Source organism: Schistocerca gregaria, chromosome 1 (genome assembly GCF_023897955.1).
Source record: "Schistocerca gregaria isolate iqSchGreg1 chromosome 1, iqSchGreg1.2, whole genome shotgun sequence".
NCBI lineage: Eukaryota > Metazoa > Arthropoda > Insecta > Orthoptera > Acrididae > Schistocerca > Schistocerca gregaria.
The window spans coordinates 839012327-839036203 of NC_064920.1; the positions used below are offsets into that span (position 1 = coordinate 839012327).

General features: G+C 40.7%; 1 protein-coding gene across 2 annotated transcripts in view; it reads left to right on the forward strand.

Moving 5' to 3' along the window:
• LOC126272344 (mRNA export factor Gle1) overlaps nt 1–23877 on the forward strand; it is a 121598-nt gene that overhangs the window by 37455 nt on the left and 60266 nt on the right. For both annotated transcript variants that reach the window (XM_049975144.1, XM_049975153.1), the window contains exon 7: nt 19745–20166. In XM_049975144.1, the coding sequence (XP_049831101.1) occupies nt 19745–20166 (422 nt within the window). The remainder of the gene's footprint in view (nt 1–19744; nt 20167–23877) is intronic.

Here is a 23877-nt window from a genome sequence, read left to right on the forward strand (position 1 = left end):
GTCAGTAGTTCTAATGGAATGTTGTCTACTCCGGGGGCCTTGTTTCGACTCAGGTCTTTCAGTGCTCTGTCATACTCTTCACGCAGTATCGTATCACCCATTTCGTCTTCATCTACATCCTCTTCCATTTCCATAATATTGTCCTCAAGTACATCACCCCTGTATAAACCTTCTATATTCTCCTTCCACCTTTCTGCCTTCCCTTCTTTGCTTAGAACTGAGTTGCCATCTGAGCTCTTGATATTCATACACGTGGTTCTCTTCTCTCCAAAGGTCTCTTTAATTTTCCTGTAGGCAGTATCTATCTTACCCCTAGTGAGATCAGCTTCTACATCCTTACATCTGTCCTCTAGCCATCCCTGTTTAGCCATTTTGCACTGCCTGTCGATCTCATTTTTGAGACGTTTGTATTCCTTTTTGCCTGCTTCATTTACTGCTTTTTTATATTTTCTCCTTTCATCAATTAAATTCAATATTTCTTCTGTTACCCAAGGATTTCTAGCAGCCCTCGTCTTTTTACCTACTTTATCCTCTGCCGCCTTCACTACTTCATCCCTCAGAGCTACCCATTCTTCTTCTACTGTATTTCTTTCCCCTATTCCTGTCAATTGTTCCCTTATGCTCTCCCTGAAACTCTGTACAACCTCTGGTTCTTTCAGTTTATCCAGGTCCCATCTCCTTAATTTCCCACATTTTTGCAGTTTCTTCAGTTTTAATCTACAGGTCATAACCAATAGATTCTGGTCAGAGTCCACATCTGCCCCTGGAAATGTCTTAAAACTTAAAACCTGGTTCCTAAATCTCTGTCTTACCATTATATAATCTATCTGATACCTTTTAGTATCTCCAGGGTTCTTCCACGTATACAATCTTCTTTCATGATTCTTAAACCAAGTGTTACCTATGACTAAGTTGTGCTCTGTACAAAATTCTACTAGGTGGCTTCCTCTTTCATTTCTTAGCCCCAATCCATATTCACCTACTATGTTTCCTTCTCTCCCTTTTTCTACACTCAAATTCCAGTCTCCCATTACTATTAAATTTTCGTCTCCCTTCATTATCTGAATAATTTCTTTTATTTCATCGTACATTTCTTCAATTTCTTCGTCATCTGCAGGGACAGATCTGGGGATTGAAATATGCTCACTATTTTTATATGTACTGTATTTAGCATATTTCGTGACGGTACATTTTCCGTGAAATGTTTACAAGACGATATTTGTCTTTTTGTGTTGGCTTCAGTCATCTAGTGAAAATATGATTCCATACGGTCAAAGACGACTCCAGCGTGAAAGACATTTTACACAACACACAAGCTTCCACTTGTAACAAGTCTCTGTGATATTCGTTGTCACATCTACTAATATTAATCAATATGCTGTCACTCTCAAAAATATAAGTAAATTAGCATAAAATAAAGCAAATTACTATTCACAAAAAATATTCTGACAAAAATATAAGAAAAAATTTAAAACTTCCCTCATTAGATTTGGTATCAACAAATTCGGTGGAAAATAACACCTCTCCCAGATCCATTACAGGATCTTTCTGGCCAAGTGAATACCTCAGCACAATGCATATAGCTCACAGACGCACATGCCCTCTACGGACGAGCATTATTCTATTGAAAAATGGAACCAAGATACTATCGCATAAGAGTAACCCGTCAGGACACCGGATGTTTGCTAGGTACTGTCATGAGTTCCCTCAGTCACTTCTGGCTGTGACTTCAGAACGTACCGGATTGGTTCACACACAGTGATACCAGGAGTAACACCACTGTGCCTCCCCAAAACATTAAAAAGATGGGACATATCCCCAGATCATTGCCATGCCCACTGGTGATGCTTATGTGGGATAGGTCAAAACCACAACAGTCAATGCAATTTATCAGTAGTCTGTGCTTCCAGGTCATGGCACCACTTCAAACACAGCTGTTCATGTTGTGTTAATGGCAACCTGCTCCAAACACAGCTGTATCTGTTGCAGTGTTAACAGTAGCCTACGCGTGAATGGTAATTCCTTAGATGGGCTGCTGCTAGTCTATACCCAATGGGCAGGGTATCCAATACTTGTTCTCAGATGGCAGGTGTAGATGTGAAGGCTTTACACCTTGCTTGCACAGTACAGCGATCCTCCTTGGTGATGGTCAGACGTGATCAACTGAAACCCTGACAACAAATATGCCTGCTGTCAAATTTCCAAATTGTCCAATATTGGACAAACATGCTCACAAATCTGGATTTTTCAGAGTGCTTCACTTATTTTTTGCAGGCAGTACAGTTGTTGTTCTACTAAACCCAAAATTGACTGTACTAGTTTTTATCAAAGTGTTCATATTTAGGTTTCTTTTAAGAGGCAATACTGAAAAATGACAACTTCCTGGTGAAATGGCTTTTGTGGAACATTTCCATTTTAAGAATGTATTTGCTTTCTCGCCATGCTCTCCTGAATAATTTCATTGACTATCATTTTACTTCATTGATAGTATCCTTTATAACTTAAGCTGCTGACAACAAAATACACAATAGAATGATACTAGCTAGAACTGTGTACTGAATCTGGTGGTTAAAATGATGAAATACGTGGCAAAAAGCAGGTCAGATTCCTCGACATTGGTTACTGAATATACTAGGAGTTGCTTTTTCTTCCTTCACCACCACCACCACCACCACCACCACCATCACCAACTTCTTCATCTTCTCTTTTTTCTACTCTAATAGCTTAAATAATATACTTGAAGTAAGATCTAGTCTAAGTGGAAGAATAAACTCCTTCCATACTCCTAGAAATTTCTGCAGAGCGATTCTTCTTAGTATTTGATTTAAATCATCTGCTTAATTTTCTCTTTGAAAAATCACACACAGCTATGCTTCACTTTAAGACTAACTATCTGAGTTCCAAGCAAGCTATACCATGTTTATGTTGTTAATAACATATGTTTTGTACTGTATGGCTATAGTTCATTTATTGATCCTATGTCAAATTTACATCTAATCTTGCAAATGGGTATGAAAGGCTGAAGCTTCGTTAATGATACAGTTTGCATGTTAAACAAAATTAGGATCTAATGAATTTCAAATAAAAAGGTTAGAATGAGATGATGCTTTCATTGGTAAATGCAAGGTTAACTTAAATGAAAACAGAGATAAGCAATAACACACATTGCTGACCACTTCATTTTGAGGAAAGTGTGCTCACTTTTTATTGTCTGTGTTATGTCCACTTATCATCTGGGAGGAATAGGAATACTTCAGTTCAATGATTTCATTTCCTCTGACTGGTACCAACTTTTACGATAAAATAACAATTACATAAATAGAAACAATATGCACTGTTATTTAATATTCAGTGTATAAGGTAATTTCAGTTTTGATTCACCCCAGTCACCCCCCTCCTTCCTAGGGGCTCACTTCTCTTTTATGAGTATGTGCTCGGCCACCACAGGGCTCCAGCCCTTGCAGCGCTGCTCCCCTTTCTGTGCTGCAAGTCTATCTTTCTCATATTCTTTTTTTCCTGTGTACCTTTCCATTCGATGGTCTTGTTGGTGCCGATTGCATTTGGATCTGGTTGTGTTGTAGACATTCATTTTCCTACCCTTTACAGCTTTTCGTTATTAATTATATGGCCTCATTGTTGAGATTGATTCACTACTTCTTTTCTAAATTTTACAGAAGCGCGGAATTTGCAGGAATGATCACCCAATGTGGTGTATATTCCACCTTTCGTACCTTATCTCTTTCCACCGTTCTTTCTTGCAATGGTACTGTGCCCAGAATGCAACATGGTAGCCATTCTATTGTGGGGTGGGGGTTCATCAGGTACCTGTGTGGTGGTAGCCTCCTGACCATGTAGGGACCCAAGCCAAGGATTATGTGCTCACCATGACTGAAGGCAATTGTTTACTGACCAGGTAACCATTGCTGTGGTTGGGTGACACCTGTGGGGAGAGCCCCCATTTGGAGTGGGTGGTACCATTTGCAGAAGATTTGCACTTGAAATGAACCGCTGGTGGCTCAGAGACAAGGGGAGAAATGCTCCCCCCAATATACTGGGTTTGTTCTTGAATGGGGATACCTACGGTATTTACTTGAATCTAAGCCGCACCTGAAAAATGAGACTCGAAATAAAGGAAAAAAAAAATTCCCGAATCTAAGTTGCACCTGAAATTTGAGATTCGAAATTCAAGGGGAGAGAGAAGTTTTAGGCAGCCCCTCCAAATCGAAACAAAGTTGGTCCATTGTAATATGAGACACAATTTAGGTCAAATGAATGACGATACAGCTACAGTAGTTTGGTTCGAGTCGTAAGCTTAGCAGTTAAGCTTTACCAGGTAGTCATTGCTGTGAGTCAGGCGCTCCGTCTGTATTTATATGGGTACCCTTCCTTTTTCACGTGCTTCGTCTTGTTTGAATCGATTGCTTATTTTGCTTTGTTCTGATAAATGCCGTTTTCTTTGTTATAGGTGTTTACGTCACTCTAAGCTGAAAATGCATTATTGTGTCGTGCATTGTTTGTCGCATTCTGATAGTGCGTGTTTATGGCCTGTCACCGCTCGCGGCGTGGCTTGCTTTTGTGCACGCTACCACCGCTTACAATTAAACAAAAAAGAGGAATCGTCTCATTAGCAAAACAATGGCTAAAGACTGCTATTTGTTGTTACTTACACTGCTGCTTTCTTTGATAATGATCAACAAGAACCAAATAATAGACTGCGTATGATAGAACATGTTCTGAACGAGAGTTAGGCGAAAATTTTTCTCCATTTGAAAATCTTTGCGGCCGCTTCTTTAATACATTAAATTCTGCACAGAAATTAGAGTCATCTTAGATTTAAAAATCTAGTCAGTTGCCGTGCTTTATTTCTGACTGTATCAGTATTAGGCATAAGAATAATACGAATATAAACATGACACGATATGTATATTCTCCCGTGTTTGCTGTTATCTCACTCTAGTTTCATAGTTTATTAGGCAGACAGGATTTAAATGAGATAGCAGGAAACATGAAAGAATACATGCCAAAACATTTATATTCATATTATTCTTATGGTGAAGAGAATACTGCATGTGATTCACATTTCATCAGGTTTCCATTAGCAACCATCTCTTCTCACAGGCAGGAAAAAATTCAGAATGTAGAGTTGGCCATATTGACAAGCATCCCAAACAGTCTTGCAAGTCGGATTTTCGTAGTACATTGAAATTCTGCTACATTCGAAGATGAACAATACGGAATTTGTATTTACTTCGTTGGATGATGTATGAAAATGCAGTGGTTGAAACTCGGGGCGGAGAAAAAAAAGCTCGTCTTCCACCTCTTTTTTTTTTTTTTTTTTTCCTGGCGCAGAGGTTTTGGCGTCAGTATTTATCTTTGTGCCTACAGAGCATGCCTGTGTAGCGCTACATATATTTGACGGCAGAAGTTAGTTGTGGCGGCACCTACCAACATTTTTCAGAACTTCCGCTTGCTTTGCACTCTATTCTAAACCCCAGGCGGTTTTTTGGATTACAAAAACCGGAAAAAAAGTGCAGCTTAGATTCGAGTAAATACGGTATATGACTACAGAGACTTTGTTCTTCATTGAACAGCTCAATGACAGGTTTGGGGAAGTGGCAGCAATTTCAAAAATGAAAAAGGTGCCATTCTGCTTAAAATGGCCTCTCCTGCACAGCCACAGGTGCTACTAATCTGTGGCAAGCTGGGTGATGTTCCTGTCACTATAATGATCCCACAAGAGTCTGAATGCGGCAACAGGTATCGTTTTCCATTAGGGTCTCCTTTTACAGACTAATGGCAAATAGCATGCTACTTTGTAGCAATGAGGTGTGCATTTTGCCCGTCATGTCCAGTGGAAATTATCTAAGAACGAAAAGAAATCCTCCAAAAAGCGGGAGATTCTGATGGCTCCCATGTGCCGCCAGACTCCAAATGTTCTGCCTCTGTATCCAAGGTAACATCGCAGGTGGCCATTATGGCCCTGGACCCCCCACCACCCCACACACACACACACACACACACACACACACACACACACACTCTCACACTCTCTCTCTGCTGGTGGTAGCTTAGCTACCAGTAGGGTGTCCTGAACTATGACAGGTTGAAGGTGATGATACAGACTAAATGTGATACCCTGGTCCTCCAGGTTAGGGGTTGGGCGTGAGGCTAACAACCCCATCTCGTAAAACCAGACGTGTTACGAAAGCTAGAGAGAAGCTTCGGATATAGAACAGACACCCAATACAATGAACTAAGCATAAAAAAGGACTATGATTTGGAACATGGAATGTACAGTCTCTGTACAAAGCTGGGGTAGCAATAACTTAAGTTAGAGAATTGGAAAGCAGAAAATGTCTGTGGTTACCTTGCATGAAGTTCAGTTGGAAGGTACAGGTACAATAGATGTAGAAAAATTACACAATATTGTATGGGGAAGCAGTCAAGCACAGTTTTGGAACTGGTATTTGTGTTAACAAAGATGTTGTACCAATGGTAAAGAATTTTACGACAGTGAACCCAAGAATCTCAGGCTTAACTTTATCAGTGAAAAATCGCAACTTACCTTTGTGAACTGTCATGCACCAACAGAAGAAAGTGAAGATCAAGTAAAGGATATATTCTGTGCAGAGCTGGAAGATGTTATGGATTCCATCTCTAAAAACAGCTGCAAAATTCTCATCGCCGATTTTAATGCGAAGATTGGAAAGGAGACCAACTTTACTCCCACTATAGGCTTCATAGCCTGCATGAAAATAGTAACGACAACGGGATAAGGCTAATTAGCTTTGCTACGTCCAAGGGCATGTTTATCAGTAGCACTAACTTCTGACATCGACAGGTGCACAAAGGAACATGGGTATCCCCAGATGGAAAAACAGTCAACCAAATAGACCACATAGCAATTAACACAGAAGCCAGTAATTGTTTTATGGATGTAAGAAATTTGCGTGGGGCTTAGTGTGGTTCCGGCCATTTCTTGGTTAACAGTCAACCCAGTCACACTGAAACCAAACCAAAAACAAAAGAAAGTGACATGATTAAAAATAGAAAAAGGAGCATAGGAAGAAACCAGAAATGAACTGCAAGTTGAGATCAGGAATCGTTTTACAGTAGTGCCAGAAACAGAGGACTCAGATGTAAATCAGCAATAGGAAGAAATTAGAAATGTGGTTACAAAGGCTGCAGGAGTAGTCATTGGAAAAAGAGTGATGAGGAAGAAGAAATGGTTCAATGAGGTCTGTAAAGAGGCAGTCAACAGGAGAAAAGAAGCCCGTGACAAGTGGTTACAGTCTGCATCTGATTAGAGCAGTAAGGCAGAATTTGACAGAGTCCAAAGAGAAACACAAGCAGTATTGCAGAAAGAAAAGAGGAAGTTAGTGAGCGGGTTATTACAGAAGTAGAAGACTTCCTGAGGAAGAGGATGAAGAACAGGTACAGAAATGTCAACCATCCGAGGAAAACGTATAAACCCACCGAGAAATTCACAAAAAATGCCAAAGGAGAGATGTTGACAAATGAATACCAAATTGCAAAGAGATGGGAAGAATATTTCAGTGAATTGTTAAGTTGTGAAGACCCAACAACTCTCTTTAACTTCCCCCTACCACAGACAGCAGACCCTGAATACCTATTGCCAACTGTAGAAGAAATCAGGAAGCAGATAAAATGGCTTAAAAAAAGACAGAATCCCAGAAGAAGATGCCATCCATGCTGAAATAATTCAGGAAGGGGGTGAATACTTTGTTGCAAGGATTCACAAATTAATAGAGACCATTTGAAACACTGAAAACATTCCAGAAGACTGAAGAAATGCAGTAATCTGTCCCATAATCAACAAGAATGACTGAATGGCATGTGAAAACTACCGTGGTATTGCTCTGCTCAATATTTGTTACAAGATATTCTCAAACTGTCTCCTAGATTGAATCCAGCTGTTGGCAGAAACCATTATTGGAGGATTTTGTCACGGGAGATCTACTATCGACCAAATATTTGTCCTACGCCGGATCTAGGAAAGAAGGTGGCAGTTTGGTCAAGAACTACACATGCTGTTTGTAGCCTTCAGAAAAACATATAATTCTATTCATCGGGAAAGTGCTATTGACAAGGGATTTCAGATTGATTCCGTATTTCTGGAAGGCTTTTGACACTTTACCACACAAGCGACTTGTAGTGAAATTGCACGCATATGGAATATTGCCTTCCCCCATGAACCATGGGCCTAGCCGTTGGTGGGGAGGCTTGCGTGCCTGAGTGATACAGATAGCCGTACCATAGGTGCAACCACAACGGAGGGGTATCTGTTGAGAGGCCAGACAAACGTGTGGTTCCTGAAGAGGGGCAGCAGCCTTTTCAGTAGTTTCAGGGGCAACAGTCTGAATGATTGACTGATCTGGCCTTGTAACAATAACCAAAACGGCCTTGCTCTGCTGGTGCTGCGAACGGCTGAAAGCAAGGGGATGCAAACGGCTGAAAGCAAGGGGAAACTACGACCGTAATTTTTCCCCGAGGGCATGCAGCTTTACTGTATGATTAAATGATGGTGGCGTCCTCTTGGGTAAAATATTCCAGAGGTAAAATAGTCCCCCTTTCGGATCTCTGGGCGGGGACTACTCAAGAGGATGTCGTTATCAGGAGAAAAAAAACTGGCGTTCTACGGATCGGAGCGTGGAATGTCAGATCCCTTAATCGGGCAGGTAGGTTAGAAAATTTAAAAAGGGAAATGGATAGGTTAAAGTCAGGTATAGTGGGAATTAGTGAAGTTCGGTGGCAGGAGGAACAAGACTTTTGGTCAGGTGACTACAGGGTTATAAACACAAAATCAAAAAAGGGTAATGCAGGAGTAGGTTTAGTAATGAATAGGAAAATAGGAATGCGGGTAAGCTACCACAAACAGCATAGTGAACGCATTATTGTGGCCAAGATAGATATGAAGACCACACCTACTACAGTAGTAAATGTTTATAATCCAACTAGCTCTGCAAATGATGAAGAAATTGAAGAAATGTATGATGAAATAAAAGAAATTATTCAGATAGTGAAGGGAGACGAAAATTTAATAGTCGTGGGTGACAGGAATTCAGTAGTAGGAAAAGGGAGAGAAGGAAACGTAGTAGGTGAATATGGACTGGGGCAAAGAAATGAAAGAGGAAGCCGCCTGGTAGGATTTTGCACAGAGCACAACTTAATCATAGGTAACACTTGGTTCAAGAATCATAAAAGAAGGCTGTATACATGGAGGAAGCATGGAGATACTGACAGGTTTCAGATAGATTATACAATGGTAAGACAGAGATTTAGGAACCAGGTTTTAAATTGTAAGACATTTCCAGGGGCAGATGTAGACTCTGACCACAATCTATTGGTTGTGACCTGTAGATTAAAACTAAAGAAACTGCAAAAAGGTGGGAATTTAAGGAGATGGGACCTGGATAAACTAAAAGAACCAGAGGTTGTACGGAGTTTCAAGGAGAGCATAAGGGAGCAATTGACAGGAATGGGGGAAAGAAGTACAGTAGAAGAAGAATGGGTAGGTTTGAGGGATGAAGTAGTGAAGGCAGCAGAGGATCATGTAGGTAAAAAGACGAGGGCTAGTAGAAATCCTTGGGTAACAGAAGAAATATTGAATTTAATTGATGAAAGGAAAAAATATAAAAATGAAGCAGGCAAAAAGGAATACAGACGTCTCAAAAATGAGATCGACAGGAAGTGCAAAATGCCTAAGTAGGGATGGCTAGAGGACAAATGGAAGGATGTAGAGGCTTATCTCACTAGGGGTAGGATAGATGCTGCCTACAGGAAAATTAGAGAGACCTTTGGAGATAAGAGAGCTACTTGTATGAACATCAAGAGCTCAGATGGAAACCCAGTTCTAAGCAAAGAAGGGAAAGTAGAAAGGTGGAAGGAGTATATAGAGGGTCTATACAAGGGCGATGTACTTGAGGACAATATTATGGAAATGGAAGAGGATGTAGATGAAGATGAAATGGGAGATACGATACTGCGTGAAGAGTTTGACAGAGCACTGAAAGACCTGAGTCGAAACAAGGCCTCCGGAGTAGACAACATTCCATTGGCACTACTGACGGCCTTGGGAGAGCCAGTCCTGACAAAACTCTACCATCTGGTGAAGCAAGATGTATGAGACAGGCGAAATACCCTCAGACCTCAAGAAGAATGTAATAATTCCAATCCCAAAGAAAGCAGGTGTTGACAGATGTGAAAATTACCGAACTATCAGTTTAATAAGTCACAGCTGCAAAATACTAACGCGAATTCTTTACAGACGAATGGAAAAAATAGTAGAAACCGATCTCGGGGAAGATCAGTTTGGATTCCGTAGAAATGTTGGAACACGTGAGGCAATATTGTCCCTACGACTTATCTTAGAAGCTAAATTAATGAAGGGCAAACCTACGTTTCTAGCATTTGTAGACTTAGAGAAAGCTTTTGACAATGTTGATTGGAATACTCTCTTTCAAATTCTGAAGGTGGCAGGGGTAAAATACAGGGAGTGAAAGGCTATTTACAATTTGTACAGAAACCAGATGGTAGTTATGAGTCGAGGGACATGAAAGGGAAGCAGCGGTTGGGAAGGGAGTGAGACAGGGTTGTAGTCTCTCCACGATGTTATTCAATCTGTATATTGAGCAAGCAGTGAAGGAAACAAAAGAAAAATTCGGAGTAGGTATTAAAATCCATGGAGAAGAAATAAAAACTTTGAGGTTCGCTGATGACATCGTAATTCTGTCAGAGACAGCAAAGGACTTGAAAGAGCAGTTGAACGGAATGGATAGTGTCTTGAGAGGAGTATATAAGATGAACATCAACAAAAGCAAAACGAGGATAATGGAATGTAGTCGAATAAAGTTGGGTGATGCTGAGGGAATTAGATTAGGAAATGACAGGCTTAAAGTAGTAAAGGAGTTTTGCTATTTGGGGAGCAAAATAACTGATGATGGTCGAAGTAGAGAGGATATAAAATGTAGACTGGCAATGGCAAGGAAAGCGTTTCTGAAGAAGAGAAATTTGTTAACATGAATTGTAGATTTAAGTTTCAGGAAGTCTTTTCTAAAAGTATTTGTATGGAGTGTAGCCATGTATGGAAGTGAAACATGGACGATAACTAGTTTGGACAAGAAGGGAATAGAAGCTTTCGAAATGTGGTGCTACAGAAGAATGCTGAAGATTAGATGGGTAGATCACATAACTAATGAGGGGGTATTGAATAGAATTGGGGAGAAGAGAAGCTTGTAGCACACCTTGACTAGAAGAAGGGATCGGTTGGTAGGACATGTTCTGAGGCATCAAGGGATCACCAGTTTAGTATTAGAGGGCAGTGTGGAGGGTACGTAGAGGGAGACCAAGAGATGACTACACTAAGCAGATTCAAAAGGATGTAGGTTGCAGTAGGTACTGGGAGATGAAGAAGATTGCACAGGATAGAGTAGCCTGGAGAGCTGCATCAAACCAGTCGCAGGACTGAAGACCACAACAACAACATGGAATATTGTCTCAGTTATGTGACTGGGTTTGTAATTTCCTGTCAGGGAGATCATAGTTTGTAGTAATTGCCGGAAAGTCATCGAGTAAAACGGAATTCATTTTTGGCTTTCCGAAATGTAGTGTTTATAGCCTCTCTGTTCTTCCTTGTCTACATAAATGATGTAGAAGACAATATGAGCAGCTGTCTTAGGTTCTTCACAGATGATGCTGTCATTTATCGTCGAGTAAAGTCATCAGAAAATCAAAACAAATTGCAAAATGATTTAGAAAAGATACGTGAATGGTGCGAAAATTGGCAGTTGACCCTAAATAATTAAAAGTGTGAGGTCGTCCACATGAGTGCTAAAGGGAATTCATTAAATTTCGGTTACATGATAAATCAGCCAAATCTGAAGACTATAAATTCAACTAAATACCTAGGATTTATAATTGCGAACAACTTAAATTTGAGGGAACACACCGAAAATGTTGTGTAGAAGTCTAACCAAAGACTGCGTTTTATTGGTAGGACAGTTAGAAAATGTAACAGATCTACTAAGGAGACTGCCTACACTACACTTGTCCGACCTCTTTTAGAATACTGCTGTGCAGTGTGGGATCCTTACCACATAGGACTGACGGAGTAGGTCGAAAAAGTTCAAAGAAGGGCAGCACATTTTGTATTATTGCGAAATGTGGTAGAGAGTGTCACTGAAATGATACAGGATTTGGGCGAGACATCATTAAAAGAAAGGCGTTTTTCGTTGCGATGGAATCTTCTTACGAAATTCCAATCACCAACTTTCTCCCCGAATGCTAAAATATTTTGTTGACACCAACCTACCTAGGGCGAAACGATCACCACAATAAAATAAGGGAAATCAGAGATATAGGAGTTTGTTCTTTCCATACGCTATACGAGATTGGGATAATAGAGAATTGTGAAGGTGGTTCAATGCCAACCACTTAAATGTGATTTGCAGAGTATCCATGTAGATGTAGAAAGTATGCTGAGGTGTCTGGAAGAGTTCTGTTTTGCCAAAAAACTAGTAAGCCCCACGAAGGCCTGCCTGATGGTTACTACAGCATAGGTAAAAATTGTAAATAAGGTGACTGAAGCATTCAAAATAAAAACTGGGCTGCAGCAGTTTTTTCAATCTCGCTTTAGAGAAAGTAATGCGAGAGATGTCATCTAATGAACTCAGAGGAGTCCAGACAGGGGATGTGAACATTAAGTACCTCGGATATGCCGATGATGTAATGCTACTATCTGGGTAGCAAGAAGAATTAGGGGAAATTTCTGACATTCTGGAAACAACAGCAAGGAAAATTGGACTTCAAATCAATCGTGACAAGGTGGAATACATGGTTTTACACAGTAGACATAGAACCACTTCCACCCTTAGAGACAACTGAAGGTTCTTATCGTCAAGTCAGGGAGTTCGAATACCTGGGTGCAGTATTCAGAGATGAGCCACACAGTAAAATGGAAATACAGCAAGATGACAGGCAGGTAATCACTGTTGCTCTCCTCAAAACCAGAAGTTTGTCAAGACAGTTCAAAATAAACATCTACAAAACACTCCTACAGCCAGTAGTACTATATGGATGTGCCACCTGGAGTACTACCAAGCAAGATCTGAACAGACTGACGATATTTGAAAGAAAAGTCCTTCTGAAGATTTTTGGACCAGTTTACGATAATGAGAGTTAAAAATGGAGGATTCATCACAATACAGAGTTGTATCATATTTACAAAGAGCCGAACATCAGGGCTGTAATGAATACACAACTCCAGTGGGCAGGGCATGTTACTTGAATGCAGGACAACCAGTGGCCGCAAACCATACTAAACACCAAGCCAACCAGCAAAAGGCCTGTAGGAAGACCTAGAACTCTATGGAGTGGCTGTGTATCCAAAGACCTTCAGAGAGTGGGACTGCTGGAAGGGTCGCATAAAGATGCTGAAGACAGGCTGAGGTGGAGGCAATCTCTCAAAGCAGCGTGTGGTCCATTGGGCCTGATCACGTAAAGTAAAGTAAGTAAGTGGAATTACAGCAGATTTTTCCACCACGTGTATGAGCTATGATGTATTTTGTGCGTTTCCCCTGTTGTTTGCATCACCATTAGGAAACATGTTTCCCAGCAATGTGAAGCCTTACTCTCTGTGACTTTATTGAAGTCATTTTAAGAATCGCACTGTCTATGAAGGACCATTGGGTGCTGTTTGCACTTACACTTTGGACTCTACCTACTTCTCTCTGTAATGTGTATCTTCCTTCCAATGGTCCCCATGGTGAAGTGAAGTGTCCCAGGACATGTTGTCTTCACTGTTTTCTGAGCTCCCCTCACCTTTCCTAATATTGAGTTAGTGCCCACAACCCTTAAGTGCGGTGGAACTACAATCATTGGCCGAGATAAAGCTGTCAAAAACTTACTCGCATAGCTTGCTCTTCGCATATAGAATACTGGTGTTCTTGCACGCTTGATCAAGGCATATGGGTCTTATTTGGCCATTGATCTTTCCATTTGCAGCCTAGATTTTCCATCAATTGGAGAGTCCATGGTGACCCGTGCAACAGTGATCACTTTCTGTTCATTTTGACCCTCCCTTAGCTTCATTTGCCTGGGTGTCCACACATATGGGCTCTCCAAAAAGCTAAGTGGGGTTCTTTCACCACTGCCATAGCCCTTCACACCCCAGCACATGGAGCTATGAATGTGGTTGTCGAAAGAACAACTGTGGCCATTCTGTCAGCATCTGACTTCGTGATCCCCACTTCCTTGGGATCCCCTGTCAGAAGACAGTACTTGGGTGGACCCCTGGAATCACTGTGGCCGTTCAAGGTCATGGATGGGTTCTTCAATACCACAAGTGACATCCGTCGGTGGAGCACCTTGTTGTTTTCAAATAGCGCCTTTCCCAGGCCTGTCAACTCATAAAATGACAGAAACAAGAATACTGGGAGGTATGTTACTACCATTGGATGACGTACCTTCCTTCGCAGGTTAGGGTGAAGATTTGTTGCTTCTGTAGATGCCAGTACTCCATGGGTGTATCTGGTATCCCTGTGAATGGTGATGTTTACAATGATCCAGATGCTTGTACCAAATATTTTTTTTTTCATTATGCCTGAGCCCCTCTGTCTGAGAATTATTATGACTGCATTTTGTGTCCTCAAACTGTGGATAGAGTGACTTCCTTTACCGTTTACTACATTTCACCTGCAAGCTTATAATGCTGTGCTCAGTGAGTGGTAATTCCTCAGTGCCCTAGCCCTTTATCGTGGCATGCCACCAGGACCAGACTGCATCTACAGACAAATTCACAACCACTTATTACTGGATTATCAGTGTCACATTCTTACCATTTTCAACTGTATCAGAAGCTGGGGTGAGTTCCCACCTCAGTGGCAAGAAAGCATGATCGTCCGTATACTGAAACCAGGTAAATGCCCCCTTGACGTAGACAGCTGTCACCCAATTAGTATTATTAGTGTTTTCTGCAAGTGACTCGAACATATGGTGAGCCAAGAGCTGTGTTGGTACCATGAGTCTCCAGGCCTATTAGCTCCATCCCAGGGCGGTTTCCACCACGCAATTTACTGCTAACAGTTTGGTCTGTCTCGAGTCTGCTATTCAGTTAGGTTTTACCTGGTTGTAACATGCTATTGCTATCTTCTTTGGTCTTATCGCTACTTTCTTTGTCTTGTGTAGGGCTTATAACACCACATGACATCACCATATCCACATTATCATCCATGAGTAGTGGTTCGGGAGCAAACTCATGAGTTTTGCCCAGAACTTCATGTCTTGCCATACTTTCCACAGTATTTCCATATACAAAAGAATGGTATTCCACAGGGCTCTATATTGAGTGTGCCTGTTTTTCTAGTAGCAATAAATAAATGTTACAGTTGCAGCTGTGGGATCTACTGTGCCACTTTCCCTGTATGCTGATGATTTTTGCATATACTATTGCTCCTCACTTCTGGATGCTGCCGAACACGGACTGCAGGGAGCCATACGAAATGCACAGTTCTGAGCTCTTGCTCATGGCTTCCAATTTTCCACTGCCAAGATGTGTTGTACACTTCTGTCACTGTCATACTGTTTATCCCCAAGCAGACTCCTATGTCTTTAACCAAACACTCAATGTGGTGGAGTCTTACGGTGTTTTTGATTGATCTGTAATGCCCAGTTGATGAAGCCTCACCATCTGTTCAGCTTAAGCAAACATGCTAGCCACACCATAATACTCTTTGCTGTTTCACTAACAAAAACTGGGGTGCATACTGCTCTACACTTTTGCAGCTCTACAATGCTCTGCTCTTGTTGTGCCTTGGCTGAGCATAATCTTCAGCACAACTGATGTTAGACCCAATATACCATTGTGGGGTTCAACTTGTGACAGGTGCCTATCAGACCAGCTCTGTGAACAGCCTGCTTGTAGAGGCTGGCTTTCATCCCCGACAGATCAGGTGCAAATAACTGCTGCTCAGCTGTGCAGTACACATTTGCTTCTCACCTGAGCATCTGAACTATCATGTCCTTTTTCCTGGTTGGGAGATCAACTCTCTTGCAGCAGAGGCCAAGATCTGGAGTCACTGTTGCAGTTAGCGTACATGGTCTCTGCTCTGAACTCCCATTTTTTCCTACTGTCTCCTCTTATCAGGGAAGAAGCATGTGTGCTCCCATGGTGTCTATCCACCCTCGAATCTACCTTGATTTTTGCTTTAGACTGAAAGATTCAATAGAACCTATGGTTTTTAGCTGCCTGTTCCTGCGTGTCTTTGATGCATTTTCAGGCTCAGACTTGGTACGTACTGACAGCTGTATGGTCAACTGATGAACTGGATTTGCCTATCCACATACAAGAGAAAACCCTACACAGGGAGAAATAATCATCATGATAAAATAAGAGAAATCAGGGCTCGCACAGAAAAATTTAAGTGTACATTTTTCCAGTGCCCCGTTCGAAAGTGGAATGGTAGAGAGACAGCTTGAAAGTGTTTCATTGAACCCTCTGCCAGGCACTTTAGTGTGAATAGCAGAGTAATCGCGTAGATGTAGATGAAGAGATCAGTGAAGTATGCTCCCAGCCAGATGGATGCAGTGTATTTACTGTTGAGCTCTCAGCCACCTTTGTTCTTGCACTGGCATGTCAGTCTGAGTCAGCAGAGACTCCTTGCTTAGTCTTCATGCTAAACACTCATTGGTAGTGGCTGTCCATGATCTCTTGTACGACTCCACCATGCTGGATGGTCCGCCATCTTTGTATGGTCACCTGGTCACGTTGGGATCCCAGGGGGGGGGGGGGGGGGGGTGAACATGCTGACCGGTTGGCATGGGTGTATCGGAACTGGATCTTCAGTCGACACTCTGCCAATAGTTGTTGAATGAGTGGAATGTGGATTTGTATGTTCTGGTTTCTCCAATTAAATTGAAAACCACAGGCCACACTCTTCAACATGAGTATCCATCCCACTCATGGTGTGGTGTCTGCCTCGAGGAAGCCCACATCTAACTCGACTGTCCCAATTTCACCACTTTGTGGTGAAACCTTGAACACACTACCTTGGTGCTACTGGACAATGCGAAAGTGCCTGATTTTGTTTTATGTTTTATCTGTGAAAGTAGTTTTTACTCCTCTCTGTGACATAGGACACATTAGCTTCGTCGACCACTTGAGGGAATTGGAGAGGTGCTCCATTGGCTGCTCTGAGCCGAGGGGCCCATGGCTGGCTTTGCTGAGTGGTCCGGCCCACCTCCTGCCCTTCCTACCTTTTTAATTCTTCTTATTCTTTTATAGCTGTTGTTTGTTGACAGACTCATTGTCGTTGTTCTCTTTACGGAAATTTTTATCTTGTCAATATAGCTAGTTTTCTTGTGGTAATTTAGGGTGTGGAAACAACAGCCGAATGCACATAACATGTCCCAAAGCTTCCAGCAGCTTTCTGGGTGGGATGACTCTCCTTCCTTGATCCTTTTACCCCTCTCTCACGTATACTTGCTTCAATCTCTTGGTTTTCGTGATTCTTGGATATAGTTGAGTCCATTGGGATTTCTTTTATGCATCCTTCCTCTCTGGGCACTATTCCCAGCTTGACATACACAGGATTAAGGGACCAATGACCTCTTAGCTTGATCCCTTTAGTTCCATTATTCCACCCCTCAGTTTATTTTGATTCCGCAGTTAATCTGTGTGTCACCTTTATATTTGTAGAAGCTCACTATAGAGCACAAAGCTGTAGTCACATGTATGTTTTTGGTACATTGTATGAGGTAAGTGAAGCTTACTCTTTTAGACACTGTCCTCTCTTTACGTCGGTCTGTACATGGAACATATCATCCTCCTCCACAAGACAAAACTGTGTTTAAATCAGCTCAAGAAAAATGTGTACACTATATACAGTGTGCTCAAAATTGAGGTTAGCCTGAGACATGAGATGTTAGCTTATATTCTTCACTAGAATCATATCATCTCTTCGTTCTTTTTCTAATTGAATAATATACAAACCATAACTAACGGCTATCACTGACATCCACTGGTGTTTTCCAGTCAAGACCTTCTTTATGAGCTCCAAAACACAGAAGGTTGGTAGTAGTTCACTGGTCCTCCAGGCACATTAGAATATCACAAAATGCTCTGTTGAATCATTTACTCCAGAAAGCTACCAGTAAGATATGTCTAAGAATGAAATATTCTGGGTATTGACTGTATCTCAATGATCCCTGGTGTTGTGGAATAGAGATGGTATGTTATAGTTATCACCAACAAGCTACATGCGTGTATTTTGTTTAATTCGGATGAAGGCATTTCTGGCCAAAGGCTTGCTTGTTGACTCTTTTTGTTGTGCATATCAGCGTTTCAACATCTGTGCTATATGGCAAGTAGTTATCTATCCTTTTCATAATGTAGTTGTTATTCTGTCATGGATTTTAGAGCATTTGTTTCATTGCATCTGATAGTCAGCATTTTGTGTCTTCTTTTCTCTGCCTGTGAGTGAATGAAGTGCCTCAATGGTTGTAGTCTCTGGACTCCCATCCAGGTATCATGATTTACTTTTTCCACAGTTTCTGTAATTCACTTCATATAAATATTGAGGTGCTTCCTTCAGCAATACCATGGCCTATTCCTGAACTCGTCCATGTGAAATCTAACAATGTTCCGTCACTGATGTTGACAAGACATTAAACTTTTTCTTTCAGATACCTTTTATATTTTTTATGCTTCTTTTTGCAATTTCCATCTCAGCCCCTCATTTGTGAAGATTCCTTGCTGATTATTACATTTTTCTCTTATCATTCACTGCATACAGTCCATTGCATGTAGTTTCACCTTCTTCATTACATTCAGCCAGAAGAGCAACTTTAGTTGCTAATCCCCTCCTCCCCTCTTCCTTCATTATCTTTTCAACAATTCTGCAATAACTGAGTTTAATGGTATGACTATTGCTTTTCATTTCTAATACGTACTTGACATGATGGTTTCTTTCTTTTTCTCCTGCTTTGGTTGCACACACACACATTCTACTTCCTTTTCAGTTTCTGACAGAGCTGGTGTAGTGGTTAAGACAAAGGACTTGAATTTTGGAGGAATGAGGTTTAGATCCCGTGTAGGTATCCAAATTTAGGTTTTCCAAAGTTCCCCCTAAATTGCTTAAGGCTAAAGCCAGTATTATCAGTTTGCAAAGGAAATGACCAAATTTCTTCCTTAGTCCTCTCCAGTACACATTTATGCCTCATACACAATTATCTCATTGTCGGTGTGGCATTAAGCCCACATATCTCCCTTCCTTGAGTCATAATTACAAATATATCAACTGCAGAGGTAACTGTCACACAATTTAATTTGTGAAACACAACTGTTGTATGTTGCATGGTGGGGTAATATACTGACAGAGTTAGTGTCCAAATTTAATTTAGCTAGTGTGGGGTACAGGTTTGAAACAGTGTTATTACAAATATTGTGACACTAACGGTGGTGACAATAAGGAGACGGAATAGGGGTTCATTGTTATTTTAATTGCAGCAAACTTTGACTACATTGTGAAGTAAAAGAGGTCAAACTTTAGCTCAGTATTTTACATATTGTTTAGCACGTAAAATCATGATTATTTGCTTCCACTTATTTATCTTTACCATGAGTAGCATAGTTTGATTATGAAGGTGTTACTATAAGATAGTATAGCTTACATGCAAAACACAGGCAAAATAAGTAAAAGCTTGGCATAAATATGCTCTTTGCTTTCAGCAAAGATCAATGACCAGTGTGACAAGAACGCTGCAGAATTAGAAGCTAAGGAGAAGTTTGAACAGCAGCAGCAGTTTCAGCAGCAACAGCAACAGCAACAGCAACAGCAGCAGCAGCAGCAACAACAACAACAACAACAACAACAACAACAACTGCAGCAGCAACAGCAGCAGCAGCATGAGCAGCTACAGCAGCAGCAAAGTCTGGGACAGCAACAACAGTTGCAGCTGCAGCAGCAGCAGCAGCAGCAGCAGCAAGCACAAGATACTCCATTAGATGTGACTGCAGGGATCACTGAATATGGAGACAAAGAATCAATAAACATGCACCAGACATTGATGCAGCATATTCAGGAGCTTAAGACATCATATTCTGTTCTATTGAATGATGAAAAGCTGAAGAAATTCAAATTTGATTGTCAGGTGAGATGAAAATACACAGTATCTTTCTCAATTACCCAAAATAATGTGACATTTTCTGAAGAACCAATATGGACTCCTGCTTTTTCTATATGCTTCTTCAGACTACACTGTCCTTAAACATTCTGAAAGATTCTATGTAGGTTTTCTTAATGCCGTGACTTTTCAGCAGATTGTATGAAAGTCCATGTTCATCCTTGATCAGGCGCACCATTTTTCATAACACGAGTGGGTGTGCAGCATACTTTTGTACACATATAAAGAATAGCTGTTGTTACCGAGGTAAACATGTATGAGCAAAATTACACTTTAATCTCAATTTAATGAAATAACAGGAAAGTAAACTTACATTATATGAGTTAAAGTACTGTTTAATTGAACAATAACAAAATAAACTTTCATTATATTACTGTGCTGCCATGGACACCTGTTACTCCACACAGTAATGACCCACTCAAAGCATTAAACAGTGCAGTGCATCAGATCCAGCCTACCTCTTATTCAGTTTCTGATTACCTCTTAAACAACTGTCTCATTGTGGGACTGAGCTGCTAACTCATAATCTGGGCGATTTTCATGCACAAAACGTATTTTTTTCCCCCCTGTTACTGCTTAGTTGGGTGTATGACACCACTGTTTATCATTGGTTAGCTGAAGCAGTAATGAAAGTGTACATATGGACTGGTAGTTGTAAACCAACAATGGAATAGTGAAAAACAGTTTTATTTGTAATTGGCAAACTTTATACCCAGGCATACCTGCACGAGGGTTAATAAACATAAAATGTCTATGTAGTTGTTTTGCATTGACTTACTTCAGAGCAACAAATTTTTAAACTGTTTTATTTGAAATCATCTTGGCAATCTTAAATTCATGGTATCATGACAGTGGGATTCAGTTTCCTTCTTAGGCTAAAGTAAACAGGTTCAAATGGCTTTGAGTTGTAATGGTTACTCTGAAATGAGCAGACTTGTACATTGTAGACCAACATGGAGAGGTGCCTCAAACCAAACTTCGGGCTGAAGACGACAACTTCATTAGGCTCTAAAGTTTGACAGGATCACTAAAAATCTGCAGAATTTTTCATTTACCATTACCAGTAGTGTTGATATGTTCACAAACATTTTAATGCTATGAAAACAAAGGTTAATCTCAACTGTATGAAGGTTTCGCTCACACTTTTCCAGTCTCTGTGTGATCCTAATATCGTGTAGGCCTACACTGCATCCACTTCACTTCGTCTTATATCTTTTGGGTGAAGTATTACCACCTGCTGTTTGTTGTACACTGTGATGTGGAGGTTATGGTTATGGGCCAGTGATGGCTAGGCCACCACTTCAAATGATTTCTGGGTGGTATTAAGACTATTGGAGTTTGCTGGAACATTATACACACACATTAGTGTGCACTTTCCATATATGCTCAGAAAAAAACCCTTCAATATTTGATTATTGTTGATGACATTGCTTTTGTAACTGATACTCAATTCTGAATTCTATGTGACAATCTAATGAGGCTGCCTGAGACCCTCGGACATCAACGTGGCCCTGGCTCCGACAAGGCTGTGTAAAAGCTGTTGCATTCATGGGCAGTTACCTAGGAACAAACATGCCTTCTACACTCCAAATTGTCATGGTATCAACAAGTATAAAAGCATTGGCAAATCAGATGTTGGACAGGATCCAATGAAACGGCTAAAGAGACTGTGTCACAAAATACAGCAATGCCATGATGCATCTTGCCAACATCTGTTTTTAATGAGACTATACAGACCAGCTGTAGTTTGCAAATGTGATGAAACTAAAGAGCTGAAAAAAAATTTCAGGCAGAGATTAAGAAAACATTTGGAAACAACCAAATGTCAAATTCATAATAGCTGAAGAATAACTGAAGAGCAGAGCTAAATGCCAGGTGGCAAACAACACTCATATCTACAGTGTGTCACACTGTGAACTCAAATGTGATGGAAACTAACCAAGTTTCATTTCGAATTAAGGTTATTGCAGTGTATGTCTGTCAAATTCTCCTTTTAAAGGATGCCACCACAACAAAGGAACTTATCAAGTGATGTCAGCACATAAATGCAATGTGTCAGAAAAGAGTATGTTGAAAAGTATTAGACAAATTTTAGATATTGTGTTGATGGCAGTCATGGAAGACCACTCAAGATGTTGCGTTGCTAATATCACATAGTAAGGGAAGAGGTGTAAGGATTTGTAACGTCTGTTAATGTCAAATGCAGTCAGCCAGAGGTAATAGCCTTGAATATCAGAACCAGCCAGGAGGATGTTGCCTTACCAATGTAGGAAAAGGTCCAGTGATCTTTGGCACAGATCTCGAAAAGACAGACCAGCAGTGAGCAGTAGACTCGGAAACCTCAGACTTAAACCACAACTGTTAGACACCATTCAAGATTCTCAACAATGCAGTTATAACGAGGTCTCTTGCCAGTTTGATCACTGCACAGAAAAACCAACATTTGGAGATTGGTGGACTATATTTTGGTTGTTTCCATAGCGGATGCCTTTGTCATATTTTATACTACTCTAAAGAAATAAGAAAAAGATTTTGATGAAATTTACACCACAGTCAAACAGGGTGGATGTAGTCTGTGATGCAATTGAAAATGACAGCTGACTTGCAAGATCTAGCTTATCGCTGCTTTCTGGTCATTTGTCACCCTCCCATGCAGTCACTCTTAGCCACCATAAGGAGGTTGCAGCTGCTCTGTCAGTTACTAAAATGAGGAAAGCTAAATGAGGTGACCATCTGTGGAGGTGAGGCCATTGCAGACGAAAAAATCCTCTGTGGACAACCATTGTCAAGTCTCAAAAAATCACATTGATATCATCATTGCCGACCAACCTATCCAAGAAGTAGAGCACTGCAACAAAACGGTGAAGCCGCATGACCAGTGCACATTCCCCGTTACTCACTTCACAGTCGTTGTGGAAGCACAGAGGCGGCAGCTTCTGCACTTGCCATCCAGTAGGCGTACATTCACTGAGCGAAGACCAAAAGGCCAGTGGCTCTGCCATATATCTAAGGAAACATGAAGTCTATACAACTCCATCATAATGTAGCGGCACTAATGGGCCCAGCAACTATCAGAATGCATTTAGATTAGAATTCCTTTTTAGCTGCCAATTTCACATGTTGTCTATGGAGAATAAGTATGCTGTTTATCTGAGATTCCTCAAATGTTAGCACAGAAATTGAGTATGATTATGTTTAACAAAGATTAAAGGAATAATTGAGTACTGAATTTTATTGGAGGTGTTATGATTTAGCTGTAGAACTGTAAATTTGCATGAATGAGTTACTGATGAAGTGATGCTTGCGTTCAGTGTGCAACTAAAATTGCACTGACATTAAGACACGCATGAGACAGAACAATTGAAAAAGATTTCTGTTGAGGCATGTGATAACTTATTATAATTTTCAACTTTCTTTATGATTAAAAAAAGAACTTCAGACCTGCTGCACTGATCGTTATTGTGAGAAAATCGAAGACATGAACATATAGGACTTGTTACAGTTGGTAGTATTAGCTGACTAACCAGAAAGAGGAAGGAAGTATAAGGTGTAGTGGTAAGCAGAGTTGCATAAAAATACGTCATTGGCGAATGGCGTTACCAGTTACACTACTGATATGGCCTATTTCAACTGACTCCGTACTTGTCCAAACTTCCATCATACCCTCCTAATACTCTA